General features: G+C 41.9%; 1 protein-coding gene across 1 annotated transcript in view; it reads right to left on the reverse strand.

Moving 5' to 3' along the window:
- Positions 1–2,354: 2,354 nt before the first annotated feature.
- The window catches only part of WWTR1 (WW domain containing transcription regulator 1), a 116,985-nt gene continuing 95,827 nt past the window's right edge, over positions 2,355–23,512 (reverse strand). The window contains exons 4-6 of the mRNA XM_073581082.1: positions 12,849–12,982; positions 12,647–12,759; positions 2,355–8,986 (exon numbers count right to left, since the gene is read on the reverse strand). Of these exons, the coding sequence (XP_073437183.1) occupies positions 8,805–8,986; positions 12,647–12,759; positions 12,849–12,982 (429 nt within the window). The 3' untranslated portion in view covers positions 2,355–8,804. The remainder of the gene's footprint in view (positions 8,987–12,646; positions 12,760–12,848; positions 12,983–23,512) is intronic.

Here is a 23,512-nt window from a genome sequence, read left to right on the forward strand (position 1 = left end):
TGCAGAACCACTCCTTTATTGAGTGTGTCTTGATAATTGCCAATAATTTCCATCTGTTTACTCCATTTGCACAACAGCATGTGAAATTTATTGTCAATTAGTGTTGCTTCCTAAGTAGACCGTTTGATTTCACAGAAGTTTGATTCACTTGTAGTTACACTACCATTCAAAAATTTAGGGTCACTTAGAAATTTCCTTATTTTTGAAAGAAAAGCACAGTTTTTTCCAGTGAAGCTAACATTAAATGATTCAGAAATACACTCTATACATTGTTAATGTGGTAAATTACTATTCTAGCTGCAAACATCTGGTTTGTAATGCAATATCTTCATAGATATATAGAGGCCCATTTCCAACAACCATCACTCCAGTGTTCTTATGGTACTTTGTGTTTGCTGTGTAAGAAGGCTAATGGTTGGTTAAAATACCCTTGAAAACCCTTGTGCAAGTACGTTAGCACAGCTGAAAACAGTTTGGCTGATTAGAGAAGCCATAAACCTGACCTTCCTTTGAGCTAGTTGAGAGTCTGGAGCATTACATTTGTTGGTTCCATTAAACTCTCAAAATGGACAGAAAAAAAGAACTTTCATGTGAAACTCAACAGTCTATTCTTGTTCTTAGAAATGAAGGCTATTCCATGCGAGAAGTTGCCAAGAAACTGAAGATTTCCTACAACGGTGTGTACTACTCCCTTCACAGGAGTGCACAAACAGGCTCTAACCAGAGTAGAAAGAGAATAGGGAGGCCCCGCTGCACAACTGAGCAACAAGACAAGTACTTTAGAGTACGTAGTTTGAGAAATCGATGCCTCACAGGTCCTCAACTGGCAGCTTCATTAAATAGTACACGCAAAACACCAGTATCAACGTCTACAGTGAAGAAGTGAAGAGACGGCATCGGCAAGCTGACCTTCAGGGCAGTGTGGCAAAGAAAAAGCCATATCTGAGACTGGCTAATAAAAGGAAAATATTAATATGGGCAAAAGAACACAGACATTGGACAGAGGAAGATCAGAAAAAAGTGTTATGGACAGACGAATCCAAGTTTGAGGTGTTTGAATCACACAGAAAAACATTTGTGAGACTCAGAACAACTGTAAAGATGCTGGAAGAGTGCCTGACACCATCTGTCAAGCATGTTGGAGGTAATGTGATGGTCTGGGGTTGCTTTGGTGCTGGTAAAGTGGGAGATTTGTACAAGGTAAAAGGTATTTTGAATAAGGAAGGCTATCACTCCATTTTGCAATGCCATGCCATACCCTGTGGACAGTGCTTGATTGGAGACAATTTCATCCTACAATAGGACAATGACCCAAAGCACACCTCCAAATTATGCAAGAACTATTTAGGGAAGAAGCAGGCAGCTGGTATTCTATCTGTAATGGAGTGGCCAGCGCAGTCACCAGATCTCAACCCAATTGAGCTGTTGTGCGAGCAGCTTGACCGTATGGTACGCAAAAGGTGCCCATCAAGCCAAACCAACTTGTGGAAGGGGCTTCTGGAAGCATGGGGTGAAATTTCTCCAGATTACCTCAGCAAATTAACTGCTAGAATGCCAAAGGTCTGCAATGATGTATTTGCTGCAAAGGGAGCATTCTTTGACAAAAGCAAAGTTTGAAGGAGAAAATTATTATTTCAAATAAAAATCTTTTTTTTAAACCTTGTCAATGTCTGGACTAGATTTTAAATTCATTTGGCAACTCATTTGATTAATAAAATTGTCTGGGTGACCCCAAACTTTTGAACGGTAGTGTATATTCCGTTGTTTAAGTGTTCCCTTTATTTTTTTGAGCAGTGTATATACGTACACGCACACAGCACTCTGATTAATTGTGAAAAAAGTGACTGACTCTTTATTGGCCCAAGTGGCAACGTTTCAAATCAATAACAGAACATTTCTCTGATATGGAACTGAAATGTTGCCACATGGGCTAATAAAGAGTCCACTGCTTAAAGGGATTGTCTCTCACTAGGACAACCTCGCCTTAAACTAAATGTTTGGCCCCGATAACTTAATAAAGCCTATACTCACCTCCCGTGCTGGCGCCGTTCCCCCAGTGGCTGTGATGACTCCCCGGGGCTGTGATGCGGTGTTGTGATACATGATGCCCGGCACCAACCAGTGCTGGTGTCTCTGTCTCCGCCTTCAGACAAACTGAACATGAAGAGGAAGTCCAGGAAAAGTTGCTTGATCCAGGACTTCCTCATGTTCAGTTTGTCCAAAGATTTTGAGACAGTGACACCAGCGCTGATTGGTGCAGATGCATTTTACAAAAGTTGTTGCCAATGTATAGCCCTTAAGGTTTTGTGCTTCCTTTTAGCAAATAGAAATATAAAGCAAGAAATGAGGCAAAATACTTTTTGGAGGGTTTATTGCATAGTTGCCCAAACAAAGAAGCAGAGCTGGATATTCATTTAAATAAACTGGTATAATAAAAGTAAAGAAATACAATGAGAATCAGCAATTTGTTTCATCCATGCGGCCCTTGGCTTCATAGGCAGCATACGTTCATATGCCGACGAAAAACAAACTACTCACTTGAGTATAAAGTACAGAAGAAAAATGCACAAATTACAGAACAATTCTGCTTAACTGTAGTGTCTAAAAATTACATGGTACAAAATAAAAAAATCATTTCATGAAATAAAACCTCAACAATACACTGCACTGATGTAGTGCCGGTCAGCACAGGGCTACAAATGGTGTTTGTAACGTGCAACTTCACATTCAAGCACTTAAAGCTTAACTCCACATGTAAAACTACTTTTTTGTAAACCAAAAATGATAAAATATACTGCCTCAAACGCAGTCCTGTATTTAATCCTAAAGATCCCACATTTTTTTGTGGCTTCCTTCTCCCCAGCTTCAGGAACCACTTGGTACAGTGACCACACTCAATGGCGTAACTTGAAGCAAATGCAAAATCTCCAAGGCCCCCAAATATCATGGGTCTTTAATAATATTGGTATTCTCCTATGGGCCAAAAGGAACATTTGAGCGCACTGTCTCCAGGGCATGGTTGAGAATACTACCCTTGCACCCACTATAATTACACCTCTACCACATGGTTTATATATGCAATAAACATGTTGGGTCTCATGTATGAGACCTGCTTTGATCATAGACTCACATATTAATATTCATACTCAATATGGAAAATCGTATTTGTCACCAAAGAAAACAATGACAATTTTTGAGGAAAGTCTAAGAATATATGTGGATGCCAAGAGCTGTCAGATGCAGTATTTCCTATCCAAACTACTGAATGTTGTCAATTTGAGAAAATCCCGGGATCACCAACATTTAGAAAAATCAAACTATAGGGACAAGTTGTTGTTTTGACTGAGGCTAGACTTTGACTCCCTAAGGCAAGTTGTACTGTAACCACAAGAACAACCTTGATGATTACTACCAGTATATGGCGTTAATGAATATTATTTAATCAATTCTCAATTACATTAAATGTGTGGTTAGTTAGAAGTGGACAGCTAATGGTAGTGTTGGACTGGGGTTCCAAGGGCCCACCAGTAACATTGACTATGGGGGTCCACTATTTTGCAGATGCAAATATTGCATTACTGTCAATCACAAATTTAGCTCTGCGTTATATAATACAGTGGGCATTTTTTTATTGAACAAGTCTATTGTACCAGCTACTGAACATATAGTTGGACTCAGTTGGAACACAACCAAGAAGTGCGTTCCAACCACCACAAGTGACGTGTCTCAGTGCCCAGAAATGAAAGGGTTCGCCCGGTGTGTACATAGTGAAATAGGCTGGGAAATTTGCAAGGTATAGGTAGGAGGATCCATTTAACTGTGACAAACGGCAGGTACCTGATGTACTGAGCCACGTGAAATAGACGACTACATAACTCTACCCTGATGAATATGGAGGAGGAAACATGTCGGGAGTAGTACTTGGCTTTTTATCTACTAAATAAGGATAGTAGATGGGCATTGGAACTATGCCTGCCCTCCTATTAATTTCAGAGGACCCATCTGAAACACTTGTCAATTCCTAAAGCAATTCGGTGAGACCTCTCCGGTATTTTTATTCTCTATTATAAGTCGTTTGATGTCACAAGGATTGATATTAGGAACATCGAGTTTGCATTATTGTATGCCTATATCTGGACAAGCACAAAGTGTATGCGTTTTTTGTGACCTTTACGCACTAGTGAATTTGAATTATGAGATACCCAGCTCTGTTTTGTGATTTTATGAACAGTGTGTGTCTTTGTTATTGATTATATTGTTTATATGTCACAAAACGCTAAGTTTTAATAATAGTTCAACCATTTTGCTGTAGCCTAAGTTTTAGAAATCTTGGGGTCATAAAAAAAATATATATTTTTTCCTTTGGTTTTCAAAAAAACATTGTCTTGGTTTCTGCACAAGGACCCAGTGTGGGTTCACCTTCTCCTCCGTAGACCAGTCCGAGTCAGGCTAAGGGATCCGTAACGAGGAGTGTGAGAAAGCCACTAGCTCACAACCAGGAAATCTGCCATGAGTGTGGCTGTTGTCAGATTGCCTCTCCATGGCCCCTCACAAGTATTCCCAGTGGTTATGTGCCCTAAGCCCCAGTTTGTTATGTCGATCACATAAACTTTGCAACCCTTTGATGGCTACTTTGTTCTCTATGATCAGACATAAACACTTCTTACTTTGATGATATCACAGGACCAGGAGATACAAAGCTACATTTGGGAGGTGTAGGTCAGATCATAGGTCCATCAATGGGGACTCATGGTAGAAAAACATTCTAAGGGTCTAATGCATGACATGGGATTTGGCATGTGACATTTACTTCACATTCATGAAGTATGAGGCATGAGAAAACATCCCCACAAAATTCAACACAAGCAATTTCAAATGAGAGAACTGAAGGGTTAATTAATGTTATTCATCAATTAATATGGTTGATATAGACATGCAGGGGCAGACACAACATTGATGCAAGAGGTAAGAGAGCCCAATTCCACCTCCAGCTTGTGTCTAGACCTATAGAGACCCTCATACTGGTCTTGCACAGGGGCCCTCTTCTCTTTGTCTCCTGCACATACTGTAGATACCAACTTCCTAAAGCATTGTATCCCATCCTCGGGAGTAGTCTTTAATAAAATATTTGGGCAGGTTTTAGTCCACAACTGCCATTTTGTTCACCTTCATGACACTATCCATAACACTTCAGAATATATAACTGATAATGAAAGGGGTTATCTTGCTCCTTAAGTAAAAAAAAAATCACCGATTCTCTGCTGTTCTTGTTCCAACACTTCTCAGGTCCCTGCCATCCTTTGCACATTCCTGCCCCATCCAGATAGTCATGTTCAACCAATCACTTGCTGCAGTGCTGACCAACACACCACAATTACAGCCAATAATTGGCTACAGTGGCCACAAGAGTCCTGACCGGGCAGAGGGTAGAGGGCTACTCTCTGTATTTCCTGCTCTGCTAGAACAGAGTGGCCACTGTAGCCATTCAATGGCAAAAGCAGTCACATGTAGGTGTGGACTGAGCAGGAAGTACAGAGACCGATGGGGGAACAGAAAAGGATTAGAAAAGAAATGGGAAAAGCGATTGGTGAATTTTACTTTACTTTTTAAAAGCCTCGTGGCATGAAAGTAACTTGATTTGATGCTGAATCCATGTGTACCATTATAGTAAAATGAGAGCAGTTTATACATTGTCCAAAGAAGAATGTTTTATTAATGACTTTTGCATAAATGGTCCTCAATGGAAATGCAGACCAAACGCTAAAGATCTGACATGTGCGTTGTCCCAAATATCCCTATATCAGAAAGAATATGTATAGTAATCACGGCAGTTAACATTGTGTTTGTGCTGCCTGGAGCTGGAAATGTCACATTTTCATATTATTTTTACTCCTTTACTGCAATATGGCATTTACTTTGGTTGCTGTTTTATTTGTGTGTTGTTCTGTTTGTTGTCAGGGTAGAGTTGTCCCCGTTGGTGTACAGCAGGAAACATATCAAACTGCATTTACACATGAGCCAAGTATACTGTAAATGATCTCAGACGTATTTTCAGACCTCTCACATTGCACGGCTATAAATGCTTCAGCTCTCTTGTAATTCAGTGGTCCTGACTCCAGGACATTTCCTTAGTATTTCAACCTTTCAAAATCTGAACTGCTCACAATCCATGCAACATGCTGTAAAACACTAACCCCGCATTAAAGTAAAGTAAGAAAGTTAGAAAATTAAGTATCAAACGTTTCATTACAAATTGTTAAAATCATTAATGACAGATGCAATCTAACTGGACAGGATTTATTTCACAAGTCATAATGACATTGCTTTCTCTAATCTATAGCTAATATCCACCTTCCGTAAGCAACCTATGTAATATCAATCCTCCATGTAGCCTTGCTACCTGGTACTCAACTCTACAATCTAATTCTGATATAAATTATTCACCTTCAAAACCCCATCAGATGATTAAAACATTGCTTTGGCTCTAACTCAAGTAATGCATTCATACCATTCTTTACTGTCATATCTCCTTCCATGTAAATGTAACATTGGCCCTTGACTAAGGAAATAGATGCCCTTGATGGTTCCCAAAAGTTAATACTTCACAATGGAGATTTTGTCATACTCTTGAGCTATTAGCTTCAAAATCAGGGCTCGTAAAATAGACACTCATTGGGTTGAACCTAGAAACTCCTACTGTGGCGTCACAAAGGCATTTGTTTCCACTTATCACCGGTTCCTTTCTTTTAGCTGTATTTAAAGGACCACTCTGAAGCAAAGCTGATGCACTACGCTGTTCCTAATGCTTGGCCTTCCCTTTTGTCCACAATAGAATACACTTTTCCATATGTCCGGTTATGGGATACTGAGTTAATCGAGCGGAAAATATCATCTATTAAGGATCCTCATTTCTTGGTGAAAGTTGAGAGCATTGGAAAGAGCACTTCTTTCCCAGGAGGACCTGTCCTATCTGACCACACACAGACAATCTACTGATGTGAATAGACACTGTGCAATACTTCATTTTCACTGTGGTGGGCACTGCTGGGAAATTGAACACTTAGTATCAGATTCTGACAGTTGAAATAGGAATGGTCCAAGGTGGATAACCCCTTCAATATCATGCATTGCCTCCTCAGATCCTGCTTGACAAAGTGAACTGTATTAGCTTGGATAAAATACTAAACTTCTCTGAAGTTTGTCCAAATGCAAAGTAGCACTAGATCAGGAATACGGTAGATTATTTTACATAGATCTACAGTACCAAAAAGTGTTAATATTAGATATATTTATATCCATTTCCATGCTAATTAAAACCCCTCTTGCGGGTTGCTGGTATCCAGTAACTGCATTTTCAAAATGTGAGCCATTCTTCATCTGCCCAAAGTAAAACATGTCTGCAAATGAGCAGGCGTCCTGCAAGACCACATCGAAGGAGTAAGCCCATATACCCGCCGTAAGTGCAAAGAGTAGCTCTTGTAGATACAAGAGACTTTGATCAATAATGCCTTTAAAATGGGTTTATTCAAAAAGTTACAAATAAAGTTTAGTCTGTCGATATAAATATTATAATATAGTGATTCCAAAAGTATTATGGATTTTTAGGACGTCATCTGCATTTTGTGACTATGCTTTATAACTGGTATTTTCAATGCTTCATCAGTCCCGCATTTCCAACGTAATATACAATATATTGCAGATAGTCCCTGCTCTCCAACTGTAGCTAATGAATAATATTTCACTGTTGGAAAGTCAGGATAGACAAATAGTATATATATATTTTTTTTTATCATATCAAACATTATAAGTAACAACAATGCATAAAAGTGGGTTCCAGTATATATCATACAGAGATGGATTTCTTAATCACCCTCCAATTTTGCGATATTTTCAGTAACCCACTTGAGAAAAAAACCTAATTTTGTATTTAAAATACTCCCTTTGATAGTCTCAGAGATACTGTTACATTGTATTATAAAAAAGCCTGAATTTATCAGTTACAATTAGTTAAAAAAAATAGTGCTTAATACAATAAACAATAAAATCTAATATGCATTAAAAATAACAGGAAATAAAAAAAAAGATTGTAGTCACATTGTTAAAAAAAAAATTACAATAATGGTGGTAGTTAGTACCAAAACTGGTCAATGTTGTAATGTCTCGCGATTATTGGACATAATGCTACTTTAAAGAATGTTTTTTTTTCCCCCCATCTAGAAGCTATACAGTAATATACTGAAGAACAACTCTAAACGTAATGTTTGTGCTTCGGCAAAAAATAAAATAAAATAAAAAACATCACACACACAAAAAAAACGAGAACATCCTAGGTAGCATGGCATAAAAAAATCTACGTGTTATTCTATTTCCAGCACATTTTTCTGTAAAATTACAATGATTTGTAAAGCTTATGTTAAAAGGGTTAAATGCATTAGGTTCTACAGTTATAAATAAAGTATACTGCCCAATGTTGTGTATGATGATCTGCTTGTAACTAATCACCTAGTGTCCTAAACAAGTAAGACCATGTACAGGTCTGACTCTGGGTGGCCTCCTACACCTACGTCACAGGTTGTAGTAGATAATCTCACAGCCTTTGTGTAGTGGTGATACAATAAAGAAACTCTATACAAGAACAAGTATATCTCTTTCTGACATTGATCTGTTGAATTATGGCTGTAGGCCATTCGGCAGAACAAATTTTTTTCTTATGAGGCTCATCATATATTTCCACAAGAGAAAACATAAAGCTAAGTTATAAGAAAGAGAAGGAATCAGGACCAGGTCAGCCTGAGCACCAGCGTCTACAGCCAGGTGAGGTAGGTGTCACTTTTGTTCAGCACGCATTCCACATCATTCAGGCTCGGAATCAAATCTTCAGACTCAAGTGTTCCCAGGTCAACGTTTGTCCCTGGAAGAGCATCAAGAAAGTCTGGAAAACGTGTTTGTGGATTCAGGTTTAATGTTGGCTGTGCCAGAATTTCACCTGTAGATAGAAATTAGCATTTTATTATAAAAATAACTGGGAATAACTTTGTAAAACTCTAAACGTACTGTAGATCCATGTGGTTGCAGGACCAGAGACCTTCACCGATCAGTCAAAAGACAATGTAAAGTACTAAGCAGGGAGAAGAAACTCCAGCAGTAGGGTGTGCATAGTGATGTACAGACCCACAGACTTCTATTAGGATGTGGACATTGCAGTGTGCATGCTCATGTAGGAGATCAGTGCTTTTACAAGGTCTTTTGAACAATCATGGAGGTCTCAGGTCCCTAACCTACCACTGATCTACAGGACGTTAAAGTGCTACAACATACAATAAAACTCTTGAAAGTTTTGTTACACTTTAATGTGGCTTTCTGGGATAGTCAATTAATTGCCGTTCATCAGCATAGATAATATATGATCTGTGACTGCCTCTCCCATCAATCAACAGTTCAGCCCTGTTCACATGAATGGTTTAAAGGGAACTTGTCAAGCGTAGAAAACACTGTAAGGATATGTTCACATGTCCGATAATCATCCGATAGAACGGATCAAGCAGCAATCAGTCTTAAGAAAACTGATTTCAACTGAATCTGTTTTTTTGCTTCTTGGATCAGTTTGAAATAGATAATTACTTGATATTTTACATGTCCAGTAATATATGTTACGTATTTATATTTTCACCTCCCCTAAGCAAAAAAGGGTTCCTTTTCAAATGGGAGAAAAATGGATGTCTATTTAACAAATTCATTTTCTACAGATTTCAATGTTAAAAAAATGGATGGATAATTAACAGATCCTTTTTCCATAGACTTTTTTTCAGGCAGACAAAAAAGTTGGACTGGACAACTTTTTTGTCAACGAATTGCTTCTGGATCAGTTCTAAAAGATGATTAGTGAACATGTCAATTTAGCCATAACCTGCATATATGGGGTTAATCTGCAGGTTCATAGGCACTTGGACAGACAGGCGAATCTGCATTGATATGTCACAGAGATGTCCATTAGCTAATCTGCCAAGTCATGGTTACAGCCACCACTCACTATGTACTGAAGCTGCATCGGTCGCATCTGTATGACTGAAAGCCAGAGGCTGCCGGGAGGAATAAAGTTAATTTCCTCCCAGTAAGGCTAGGTTCACATTGCGTTAAAGGCCATGCGTTCAACGGGATCCTTTACATAGCGGCACTAACGCTATGTAACGGATGCGTTAACACACATATTGGCCACAATGATACTTACGCATCCAAACGCATGCCAAAATCGGCATGATGCGTTACTTCATGACGTACCCTTGAACTCGGTTTGCAGCATTTGGGGGTGCGTCATGAAGTAACGCATCATGCCGATTTTGGCATGCGTTTGGATGCGTAAGTATCATTGTGGCCAATGGTTGCGTTAACGCATCCGTTACATAGCGATAGTGCCGCTATGTAATGGATCCCGTTGAACGCAGGGCCATTAACGCAATGTGAACCTGGCCTAACCGTCCTTCCACTATGCCAGCCGAGCAGCTTTAGAATGTTAGTAACCTGCAAACTAGCCCCATATTTGCTGGATAAAATGGGAAAATGAATACCAATGTGCCGTAGGAAAAGGTGCACAAGAAGAACAGCCGTATATAAAAGGTATTATGTAACAAAGTCAGTAAGAAGAAATATAGTGAAACACAATATACACATGCAATCCCAACTCTACTATGTCCAATGTTTTTACATAAAAATAGAAGAAACAAACCTCCAGATAATTAAGGGAGAGAAAAATATCTGTGGGAACAATAAGAAGTGGGTGACAAGAATTGGACAAGATGTACATTGCCGTACATACTTTAGCCTGGAACTCAGTGTAAGTGTAGTATAATTATACTTGTGCCGTTCTTTGCAAGTTTCTTTATCTAATGAAAATAATTATAAAATTCTAATCCAGCCAAGTGCCAGGAAAAACAAGACAGACCTGGGGGGCATTTCTGTCTGACAGAGCTCCATTGTTACCACTATTCCTATAAGCTACCTTTTGTGAAGAATTGCAGTTGAGTTAGAAGTGTAGAAAGCTCAGTTTTTTTTAACACAATATAGTACTAAAATGTAAATGCCCTTCACATGGGGCAGCAATCTACAAGACGGGAATTTGTAAGAACACCCAGTCCCAATCACAGGCTCGTGTAGGCTTGCCACGATCAGTTACTGAACGAGCAACACACATTTGTTTGCTGATTGGATTGTTTATGTACAATCAGTGCCTGTACATCTGCGAAAACTGAGATATACTGCTGTCAATATGCCTGCTCGGTGGGGACTGAGCAATTGTCCAGTCAGGTAAACCTTTTTAACCGAATCTTAGTTGATCCAGAGGAAGACTCTTAGCTAGTGATGCGCGAGTATACTCATTGCTCGGGTCTCCCCGAGCATGCTCGGGTGGTCTCCGAGTATTTTAGCGTGCTCGGAGATTTAGTTTCTGTCGCTGTAGCTGCATGATTTGCGACTGCTAGACAGCTTCAATACATGTGTGGAATGCCTGTTTTTTAGGGAATTCCCACATGTATTCAGGCTGTCTACAAGTCGCAAGTTATGCAGCTGAGACGACAAAAACTAAATCTCCGAGCACACCAAAATACTCGGCGATCACCCGAGCAACGATGCTACTCGCTCATCACTACTGTTAGCCAGTTCGCCAGAAAGTGGAAAAAAAAACTTTACTGACATATGCATGCGGTGTCACGCTTTAAGTGCCAGAAGGCACACAGCGAGATAGATGGGAAGAGGAGCACTACCACTAGGGAAAGGTTTGAGGGACAACCCATGAAACTTGCCCTGCACAACCTTGATCTCCCTGGTGTCCGTAGATGGGTTCTTTCATCCCGTGTGGTGATCACATTACTATACCTATCTTGCACTAAACACGGCCCTGGCAATTGCGTGAGGCAGCAGGAGCACTAGTCTTGCTCTTTATTACAGACACAAAGGGAAAAAGACAACAGTAAGAGAAAACCGCAATCGCTCAACGCACACCCAGTCTATGGAATGAGACAAATAGGGAAAGGAAGGGAGAGACAAACCAAAAAGGGAGATAAGGAAAAGGAAGACACCAAACTTCCATCAATCTCCAGAGATAACTCCTAAATGACTTCTCTTTCCATGGCTCACAGCTCCAAACCAATCCCAAGATATGGCAAGCTATCACTGGTAACTACTAAAGCTAAGAGGTGAGTACTTATACCAGAGGGGAGTGGAGAAATCAGAACAGCTGAGATAATTCAGGATGTCAGGCTTTAGGAGACAAACAGGAGAGTTTAACTCTTGCAACCAATGAACAAGAGAAAACTGCACAGCAAACTGGAAAGCAAGGCAGATCCAACCAGTGCTGGAGTGCTTGTAGCCAACGCTGCCATCTTCTGACCATTGAAATAGAGGAAACCACACTCTGTCATGGTACCCTCATGGCATGCGTGTTGTGTCAGGCAGTACAGCCACTTGTTTATTTGGAGTGGAGCACAGCACTAGGAAGTAGCCATAGGAGGACAGTGGTTACTAATCCCCACTTTCATATATAGATCGCTATTTGCCTCAGTGTCTGGGTTATTGTGAAACATATCTAATTGATAATTTTCTATTTTTTAAATCAATTAAATACGATATTTGATTACATTTTTTTTGTTCTTACCTGTATCCATTTCTTCCATATTATTAAGGAAATCATCAGGTGTTGTTGGTATGCTATAACACCCCAGGCCCAGCCCGCTGTCTGTGCTCTGCTCTCTCGAGTGGTATGGTCCACTATGGAGGAAAGCAGATCGAATGGAAGTTAGCAAATACGTATTAGATTCTATATCTAGGTCATATCTACTTTGTAACGATCAACTTACCTGCTGAGGAAAGGGTCTGATCCATTGTTTGATATGGATCTTATGTCCTGGGTCAAGGTAGGGGGGCTTACTGTGTTTTGAACAGGGGCAATGTTTTCAGACTCCATTGGAATTTGTCGGCACAAAGCAGCTTCCTGGATAATAAAAAATCAAATTCAGGACACGTGTGCATCTGTGCATCCGATATAGACTTCTCATGTGCAATGATTTATATAGATGATGAAATGATCATAAGTTCAGATGAAACTTCATTATACTGTTGTGTAAGTTACATATTATAATTAGGTTACACATTTTTACAAAAGTTACCAAGCCTTGTACCGGTGATTGGATTGCTTTAGGCCAGGATACTATATTTTTTAGTCAGACAAAATAATCCAAATTTATTAATTCAATAGCACACAAGTGAAGTGTCATAATTAGTTTCAATTTGTCCCAAAAACCTGGAAACAATGGGTGGGTGAAGCACAGAGGTGGCTCATCATCTCTTATACTTTGACAGACACATGAGTCATGGGGAGGGCGTCATAAACGAAAGCATGGGAGTATCCATGCACGTGCCCTGCGCTCACGTTATCTCAGTCAACCTATTTATGCTCCATTCATTAACATCATTATTCCACCCAGTTTTCCAGGCAGTACGTTAATTATATATTTTAATAGCATCCTTTCAACATATATCATTAAATAGTTTATTTGAAAGAAAGTTACAATAAAAAAATTGGTTCTTTTATTTAATCATTTTTTTTGGGAGTAACAATGAGGGTAAGGCCGGATTCACACTTGCGTGTGACCCGCAAGAAACTCGCACAATACTTGGCACTTCCACCAGCACTCGGGACCGGAGTGTGCAGATGCATGTATTTCTATGCAGCTGAACGCTCTGGCCTCGAGTGCCGGGGGCAGTGCCGGGTACTGATGCGAGAGACTCGCGTGAGTTTCTTGCATCACACTCTAAAGTGTGACCCCGGCCTAACAATCAAGATTGAAGGGGTAATCCAATTTATGAAATTTTCCATTTTTATTCTTTTTCTTTATGATCCAGAGTTAACCTACCATCAATGCTCATTGTCTATGTTTACATCAGTGGCTACAGCAGTTGCCTGCCATACTACCAGCATCACCGCTCAGCAAACAAAGCCAGAAATACGGAACATGATTGCGGCAGTGATCACGTGCTAGCCACATGTAAACAGTTGGTTCATGAAAAATTAAAAATGTCTTCAGAACAGAACTTTGTATATAGAAATTGGGACTAAAACATTTCTGATTTATTCATGGACTGTTGGAATCATTACAATATAGCTGAGCAGCAGTGCCAGACATGCACATGTACCCATATTCTGCCATGCCGCTAGATCAGTGGAGCACAGCAGCCCCTTCATACAACACTGATGGCTTAGCCAAAGGAGAAGGCACCAGTATTTTATTACCAGAAAAGCATTTTATATTTCTAAAACATTTCATCCTCTACTCCTGCTCTCACCAAAGAAACTAATTAGGAAAATTTAAACTTTTGCATCTCTTATCTAATCAACCTCACAACTGAGCAATTGCTGTATAAGCCACAAATGGAGGAAATTAGCTGCTTTAGGACATATGCACACTGAGTCTTTAGGTGCGGGTCCACTTCATAAGGCACCTGAAAAATGGTTCACAAAACTCTTGAAAGACTCTATTCATTTCCACTGGAAAATAATTTTGTATTCTTATTTTCAGTTTTTGAGTGTTTTTTTCTTTTTTTTTAATCGCCTGGAGGAAGAAAATTACTTATTTGAAGTGTCCCTGATGGAAAATGATCTGAAGTAGGCACCGCACTGTGCAAAGGTTTCCAAAAACTTTTCAAGAAAGTAAGGCAATGTTCACACATTGTGTTTTTTTCTGCAACCAAAACCTGTTCTGTTGCCAGTAAAGAAGCAGCTTCCAAATAGAAGATTTGGCTGCATATTTGCTACGTTTAAAGTTTAGTGCGCCCTAAAAAATTATGATGCAACTTACTTAAGGTTTTTGCACCAAAAACACAAAATCTGATACCTGCGTTTTTGCACTTAGGGCTCATACTCACTTGTGAGACACTCGCACGATTCTCGTGTGAGTCTCTCGCATGAAAACCTGGCACTACCGCCAGCACTCGGACCGGAGCATGTGGCTACATGTATTCCTATGCAGCCGCACGCTCGGGTCCGAGTGCCGGCGATGTAGCCACACGCTCCGGTCCGAGTGCCGGGTTCTCATGCGAGAGACTCGCACGATAATCGTGAGTATGAGCCCTTTCTCATTGTTTCCTATGGGTGAAAAGACGCTGAAAGAAGTGACTTGCTGCAATTTGCAAAAACGCAGCAGTTTTCCAATTCAGTCAGGAAAAAAAAACAATGCATGTGCATGAGATTTGTGAAATCTCATAGCTTGTGCTGGTACTGTAAACGCAGTCTAAAATTTGAATAACAAAACGCAATAAAAACGCAACTTGTCAACAAACACTTGAAAAACCTCTTCAAAAGTGGGAAATAAAAAATTCCCTAAAAGAAGAAGAGTTCCCTGAATTGGTATCCACTATAAAACTTTTTTTTTTTTGTTTTTGACCACCTAAAAAAAAACAGTGTGCACATAGCCATACATTTAATCGTCAGAAGAGGGGACATTTATCATGGTCACAGTTATTATGACTTCTATCGCAGAATCTTCACAAGACACAAAAGAACGACTCTAATGTACAAGTAATACTAAACTCTCTGATGACAATCTATAGGTGGGAGCCCGTGGATAAAGTCTAATGCAAACAGCTACGTAACTGGAGGGGATTATTCTGGGTATCGGACTCTGCATCATGGTATGTAGGATACTCAGGACATAGCCAGAGGCTCTTCATGGCTGTCAGCTCTCTGCAACTCTCCAGCTAGAGACCAAAGAGCAATCTCCGATCTCCTGTACTGGGAGGGTTTGAGCTCAGCACAGATAAGGATTGTATGTCTTGGGGATGTGCGGCATTGGGGCTTATTTGCTTGTACTGCCTTGTGAATGTGGCAGGAAAGGTCAAAAAGCCAATACACATCCCAGCATTGTGAGAACACAATGAAAGGCACTATACAAACATCAAGGGGGTCCACTTCTGCATAAATCTCCCCTAGTCTGTATCAGTCTGTGATTGTTAGTTTGCTTACTGTAAAGGCCCCGTCACACTTAAGGGCCTGTCACACTAAGCGATATCGCTAGCAATATCGCTATAACTTGTGACGTTATAGCGATATTGCTAGCGATATCGCTGTGTCTGATACTTACCTCCGACCGGCTCCCCCCCCGCTGATTATCGCTGATCGCGCGAGAACGTCCTGGACTGTTTCTCCTCGTCAGCTTCCTGCGGCGCTTCCTGCTGTGACGACGAGCGACGCGTGGAGCCGGGTGGGAGGACGCAGGATCGCCTAGTGTGACAGGTAAGTAGCGACCCCCGTCCCCAGCAATGTCGCTAATGAGATCCGCCTGTGTGGCAGCTCACTAGCGACCATTTAGCGATGTACCAGCAATCCTGACCGCGTCATATCGCTGGTCGGGATCGCTGGTACATCGCTAAGTGTGACAGTACCTTAAGCGACTTACCAGTGATCCCGACACTGATATCAAGGTGTCAGGATCGCTAGTAAGTTGCTATGTGATCGCTGGTGAGCTGTCACACAGACAGCTTCACCAGCGATCAGCACAGCGATGCCGAGCGCCCGGCATCGCTGGCCATCCCTGTAAAAAATAGAATCAAAATAAAAAATATAGTTATTCTCACCTTCCGACGTCCCGTTCAGCCATCCTGCCTCTCTCCACGCTCCGGTCCCAGTGATCCATTGCGAGAATGACCGCGAGATGTCACGGTCTCGAGGGATAACAAAGTCTCGCGGTCATTCGTGCAAAGGATCACTGGGACCGGAGCGTGGAGAGAGGCAGGATGGCTGAACGGGACTTCGGAAGGTGAGAATAACTATATTTTTTATTTTTTTTATTATTTTTTACACCTGATCGCTGGTCTCCCGCCTGTCACACACAGCGATGCTTGCTGGCCAGCGGGAGACCAGCGACCAAAGAAATGTCCAGAGGTTTCTTCCAGCGATCAGCGATACCGGCAGGGGGGCCGCTCGCTGATCACTGTCACACACAGCGATCTCGCTGGTGAGATCGCTGTTACGTCACAAAAGTTGTGACTCAGCAGCGATCTCGCTACCGAGATCGCTTAGTGTGACGGGGCCTTAAGGGTACCGTTACACCTAGCGATGCACCAGCGATCCCGACCAACGATATGACGCGGTCAGGATCGCTGGTGCATCGCTAGGTGGTTGCTAGTGAGCTGCCAAACAGGCAGATCTCACCAGCGACATCGCTGGGGACGGGGATCGCTACTTACCTGTCAGACGCGGCGATCCTGCGTCCTCCCGCCCGGCTCCACGCATCGCTCGTCGGCGCCTCAGGATGCCCCAGCAGGAAGTGGCCGACGAGAAATGGTCCAGGAGCTTCTTGCGCGATCAGCGATAACCAGCGGGGGAGCCGGTCGGAGGAAAGTATCAGACACAGCGATATCGCTAGCAATATCGCTACAACGTCACAAAATTGGTGACTTTACAGCGATATTGCTAGCGATATCGCAGTGCGTAACGGGGGCTTTAGTGATGTCTGTAATTTGTATGTAACCCCTTCTTATGTACAGCACCATGGAATCAATGGTGCTATATAAATACCGTAATAATAATAATAATAATAAACCTAGGAGGGTGTCTTTATGCATGGCAGTGTAGTATAGAGTATGTACGGTACCAAGCCTAGGAAAATGAATGAAGTGTCCCGTTTCACACAGCGACGCACCAGCAATCCCGACAACAATACGACCTGGTAGGGATCGCTGGTGCATCACTAAATGATCGCTAGTAAGATGTCAAACAGGCAGATCTCTTCAACGACACAGCAACGATCCGGTGATCCATATAACGACCTTGGCAGTCGTTGGTACCTTGTCACACAGCAGCTATTCTGAACGATTCCAGCCTGCGTCCCTGAGTTCTACGTCACCAACGAGGTCGCTCGTTGGCGTCAAACACAGCGATGCGCGATGAAAAAATGGCCCAGGACATTCAAGCACAATCAGCGATATCTCGCAGGGGGGGCGGTCACCGCTATGTGTCACATTTAGCGAGATTGCAGGCGAGTTCACTGTTGCGTCACAAAATCGGAGAGACGGGGCTTTAACTGTAAACTTTATGCCAAAAATACAGATCAAAACAGAATATATACAGCCCACTGGCACTTGACACACTCCTGAGTTTCTGGCGTTAGTATTGTTGTATACTTACCGCAAGATCCTGCAGGGCACCTTTTCTCTCATTTCCGAGCGCTGTTTGGAATATACACTTGTCCTTTTTCAACATTATTTGACAGATCTAAAACAGATCTGCTGTATAATGATTGCGAGCGGAAATAGAGGGACTCTATTGATTACTATGGGACCCCTCTGGGTTCCATTCCATTTTTATAGAAGAAGGAAAGCATATCACGCAGAACTTTATTTTTTACATTCTAAAAACAGACAGATCACAAAGTAATAAATAAAGTCCCTCTGCTTCCGCTTGTGTCTATAATGCAAAAGATTCGTTTTGGAGATTTTTTTATTACGTTCCTCAGAACCTAATAGACAAGTGGAATATCTGAGGCCTAATGTGCACACAGGGCAGCACAGTGGCTCAGTGGTTAGCACTTCAGCCTTGTCCCTGGGTTCAAATCCCACCAAGGGCACAACATATGCAGGGAGTCTGTATGTTCCCCCCATATTTGTGTGGGTTTCCTCCGGGTACTCCCGATTCCTCCCACACTCCAAAGACATACTGATAGTGAATTTAGATTGTGAGCCCCCATGGGGACAGTGATTATTATTATTATGCTTTGCTTATATAGTGCTATTTTATTCCCCAGCGCTTTCCATACATGATCAATGATGTCCCCATTGGACCACAACTGTATCTACAGCTTCCATGAGATTCACAGTACGAGTTCTAGCCATGTTTTTCACAGATAAAACATGGTGGCCCACAAAATTTCACACACATGCCAATGGTTCTATTAGAAAGGAACACACATAGACAAGTTCCATTATCGTCTATGTAACCAACATGCCTGTGGTTTTTGCGGCCCGAGAAATGTCCATTTTTTACCCTAGTCAAGGATCAAACTCACCCATTGAAGCATACAGGTCCATTGAAAACCGATAGTACAGTCCTTTTTCATGTTTATTTCATAGAACAAGCTTGAGAAACCTCCATCAGTCTTCCTCGTATGAAACAAAAAACTGATGTAGGATTCTCAAGCTGTGATGGTGAATACTGTCACCCACAGACCAAACACTGATGAAAATGTGATTCAGAACACTGATGGAAATAGCTAAATTTTTTGGCATATGAGGTAAATCACTAACGTCTTTGGCTGTGTGCACACGCTGCGGATTTTGCTGCGGTTCCGCAGCGGTTTTGGCCGCTGCGGACCCGCAGCAGTTTTTGCTGCGGTGTACAGTACCATGATTCCCTATGGGAATCAAAAACCGCAGTGCAGACTTTTTCCCACTCGACAACACCTCAGCAGACACTGACCGGATGGGAGAAATCTAGCATCCCCGGCAACATAAGATCCCAGGCCATTGTCTGCCCCCAGAAAGGAGCAGAGATCACACACCCCCTCCCGTGCCCATATCCCCATCACACATCCTCCATCCCATAGGCACATCTTCCCTCTTAAAGGGATCATTGGTATGGAAGTCAGGGCAAATCCATCCAGCGCTTTGGTTTTGAGCCCAGGCCTCTCTTAAAGGAATCCCTGGTATGAAAGTTAGGACCGTTCCACTCCGTGCTGTGGTTCCAACCCCAGGGTCTCTTAAAGGGATCATTGGTATGGAAGTTAGGGCAATTCTACTAAGCGCTCTGGTTCTGACCCCAGGCCTCTCTTAAAGGGATCCCCGGTATGGAAGTTAGGACCGTTCCAGTTAGCTCTGTGGTTCTGACCCCAGGGTCTCTTAAAGGGATCATTGGTATGGAAGTTAGGGCAATTCCACTAAGCACCCTGGTTCTGACCCCAGGCCCCTCTTAAAGGGATCCTCGGTACAGAAGTGAGGGCAAATCCACCCTGCGCTTTGGTACTGACCCCAGGCCTCTCTTAAAGGGATCTCCGGTATGGAAGTTAGAACAAATCCCTCAGTGCTCTGATTCTGACCCCAGGATTCTATTAAAGGGATCACTGGTATGGAAGTCAGGGCAAATCCATCCAGTGCTTTGGTTCTGACCTCAGGCCTCTCTTAAAGGGATCCCCGGTATGGAAGTTAGAGCGATTCCACTCAGCGTTCTGGTTCTGACCCCAGGCTCTCTTAAAGGAATCTCCGGTATGGAAGTCAGGGCAATTGTCTTCAATTGCTCTGGTACTGACCCCAGGCTCTCTCAAAGGGATCTCCTGTATGGAAGTTAGGGCAAATCCCTCAGCACTCTGATTCTGACACCAGGATTCTATTAAAGGGATCATTGGTATGCAAGTCAGGGCAAATCCAGTCGGCGCTCCGGTTCTGATACCAGGCTCTCTTAAAGGGTTCATTGGTATAGAAGTTAGGGAAATTCCACTCAGCGCTTTGATTCTGACCCCAGGCCTCTCTTGAAGGGATATCCAGTATAGACGTTAGGGTAAATTCCTCAGCACTCTGATTCTCACCCCAGGCTTCTATTAAAAGGATCATTGGTATGGAAGTCAGGGCAAATCCACTCAGCGCTCTGATTCTGATGCCTGCCAGGCCTCTCTTAAAGGGATCCCCGGTATGGAAGTTAAGACCGTTCCATTCAGCACTCTGGTTCTCACCCAAGGCTGATGAGATGATGTGGGATATTAAAGGTAGTAGTCCTGTGGGTCTGGCTGATGGGATGATGTGGGATATTAGGGGTAGTAGTCTGGTGGCTCTGACTGACGGGATGATGTGGGATATTAGGGGTAGTAGTCTGGTGGCTCTGACTGACGGGATGATGTGGGATATTAGGGGTAGTGGTCCGTTGGCTCTGACAGAATGATGTGGGATATTAGGGGTAGTAGTCCAGTGGCTCTGATGGGATGATGTGGGATATTAGTGGTAGTAGTCTGGCGGCTGTGACGGGATGATGTGGGATATTAGGGGTAGTAGTCCGGTGGCTCTGGCTGATGGGATGTTGTGGGATATTAGGGGTAGTAGTCCAGTGGCTCTGACGGAATGATGTGGGATATTAGGGGTAGTAGGCCGGTGGCTCTGACGGGATGTGGGATATTAGTGGTAGTAGTCCGGCGGCTGTGACGGGATAATGTGGGATATTAGGGGTAGTAGTCCGGTGGCTCTGGCTGACGGGATAACGTGGGATATTAGGGGTAGTATTCCGGCGGCTGTTATGGGATGATGTGGGATATTAGGGGTAGTAGTCCAGTGGCTCTGACGGGATGATGTGGGATATTAGGGGTAGTAGTCCGGCGGCTGTTATGGGATGATGTGGGATATTAGGGGTAGTAGTTCGGTGGCTCTGACGGAATGATGTGGGATATTAGGGGTAGTAGTCCGGTGGCTCTGGCTGACAGGATGATGTGGGATGTTAGGGGTAGTAGTCCGGTGGCTCTGGCTGATGGGATGATGTGGGATATTAGGAGTAGTAGTCCGGTGGCTCTGGCTGACGGGATGATGTGGGATATTAGGGGTAGTAATCCGGTAGCTCTGGCTGACAGGATGATGTGAGATATTATAGTGAATGTGGCTATGCAGAGTGGGCGGGGCTCTACACTCAGCTTTATATATATAGATATAATCATTATAATTTGTTATAACTAACCGTAGTTAGTTATTATGCCCGGGCAACGCCGGGCTCTTCAGCTAGTGCATAATAAATAAATAATTTGCATACTTGCAGTCACATGACTGCCAGTCCTGATGCCAGCACCAGAGAAACCTCACAGTGTGCAGTATATTCAATGTGAGGATACACTAGTCTGCAGTCAACTAGAAAATCCCTTTGAGGCTACGTTCCCATGATGAGCTTTGGTGAATTTTTTACGCTGCATATATTTTTTATAAAATTAAAGTAACCTATTGTAGAGAAAAGGTGCATAAAATCTGCAACATCAAAAACTCACCAAAAGCTCATAGTGGGAATTTAGCCTAGTGAGACCTCACATACTTTGCGCTGATTGAATGACAAATATATTTGTTTTTATTACAATCAATATATTTTTCTAAAATAAAATGTTACCTAATGAAACCTACTCACGGCTCAGGGTATGCAGTTTCCTAAGTGCTTGTATTTCTTAAAGGTACACGGTTTTACTTTGAATTGACATCAGTGAAATAACACACCTTTAATCCAAATAATTAAGGTATTAGCAGTAAATAAACTGGGTAAACTAAGAATTGTTCATCCACACGCTAGCGCTCTCTGATTGTTCCTTGCATGGCAGCTTTAAGTCAATAATAACTGTGCCGGCTCAGGGTACATCTCTGGGTGTCATTGGATTGCACTGTAAATTTGCCTCATGAATGTGCTCGATAAAAATGCACTAGAGGTCTTAACAAGTTCAAACAAGTTTTTCTCCCTCTATTTTGGGCACTGCAGCAGCTGCTATTCCATTTTTTAATCGCGTGTTCCTTTCACAATCCGCTTGCTAACCTAATAGCTAAACAAGTCTTCTCTAAACATTTCCTCCTGGTATGCCACCATATTTAATTCACTGGTCTGGTTGTGGTATATAAAGCAGCTGGTCTGTTAAAGGGGTTGTCCACTTTCAGGAAGGTGGATGCCAAACCAGGTAAAATAACTAAAATATGAAACCCAGCAGGTACTCATCCTTGCCTGGTCCAGCGCCGCATCCTCCAGTTTAAGGGATTTGGCTACAAAGGTGATATCGCGTCTACACCGGCTGAGCTCAGGGGTTAGGTATATCAGTCTGATGTGATAATAAAAAAAATAATTAAAAAATAATTAAGAAAAAAATTGTTGTTAATTTTGTATATTGTCTTGTATTTAGGTTTGCTGTAGTGTGAATGTGGTGGTGTAAGGTGGTGGCTGTAAGGTAAGGCAGTGGGACCAGTAGGTATTTGTTGCGTTTCGGTGTCTTGTATAATATTAGGTTTAGTGTCATGTGTTTATATTGTATATAGTGTATATAATATTGTATATAGAACAGTGTGTCTATAGTTTGGGGTTGTATATAGTAGAATGAATGAAGCTGGGCTGGGGGTTTTACATGAAATTTGTATACTAGTTATTATTTTAGGGGTGACTTTGTGTAGTTATGGTTATTTTGTTTCTTCCCTTTTTAATATTATTTTATTTTGTTTCTTTAATTTTATTCTCATTTTTCTTTTTTCCCATTTTGTAGGTTGAGAATTTTTCTTTATTTTTGTTTCCGTTTCTGGTTTATTTCTTTGTGATTTGTGTTGGATTGGAGTTTTGTTCTTATGTTTTGTTCTGTTGTGTTTTATCTTGTAATTTATCGTAGTTGTGTCATGTGATGTATTAATTTATAATAAAAAAGACCTACATCAGTCATATGTGCCGTCAACATGATCTCATCCCTCCAATCTAAAAACTGAGAACAGAGCAGCCGCGGAGAGCCATCACTGGACCCAGGGAGGGTGACTATCCACTGCATTTGTT

Source organism: Dendrobates tinctorius, unplaced genomic scaffold (genome assembly GCF_039654945.1).
Source record: "Dendrobates tinctorius isolate UK_male_01 unplaced genomic scaffold, ASM3965494v1 ptg000069l, whole genome shotgun sequence".
Taxonomy (NCBI): domain Eukaryota; kingdom Metazoa; phylum Chordata; class Amphibia; order Anura; family Dendrobatidae; genus Dendrobates; species Dendrobates tinctorius.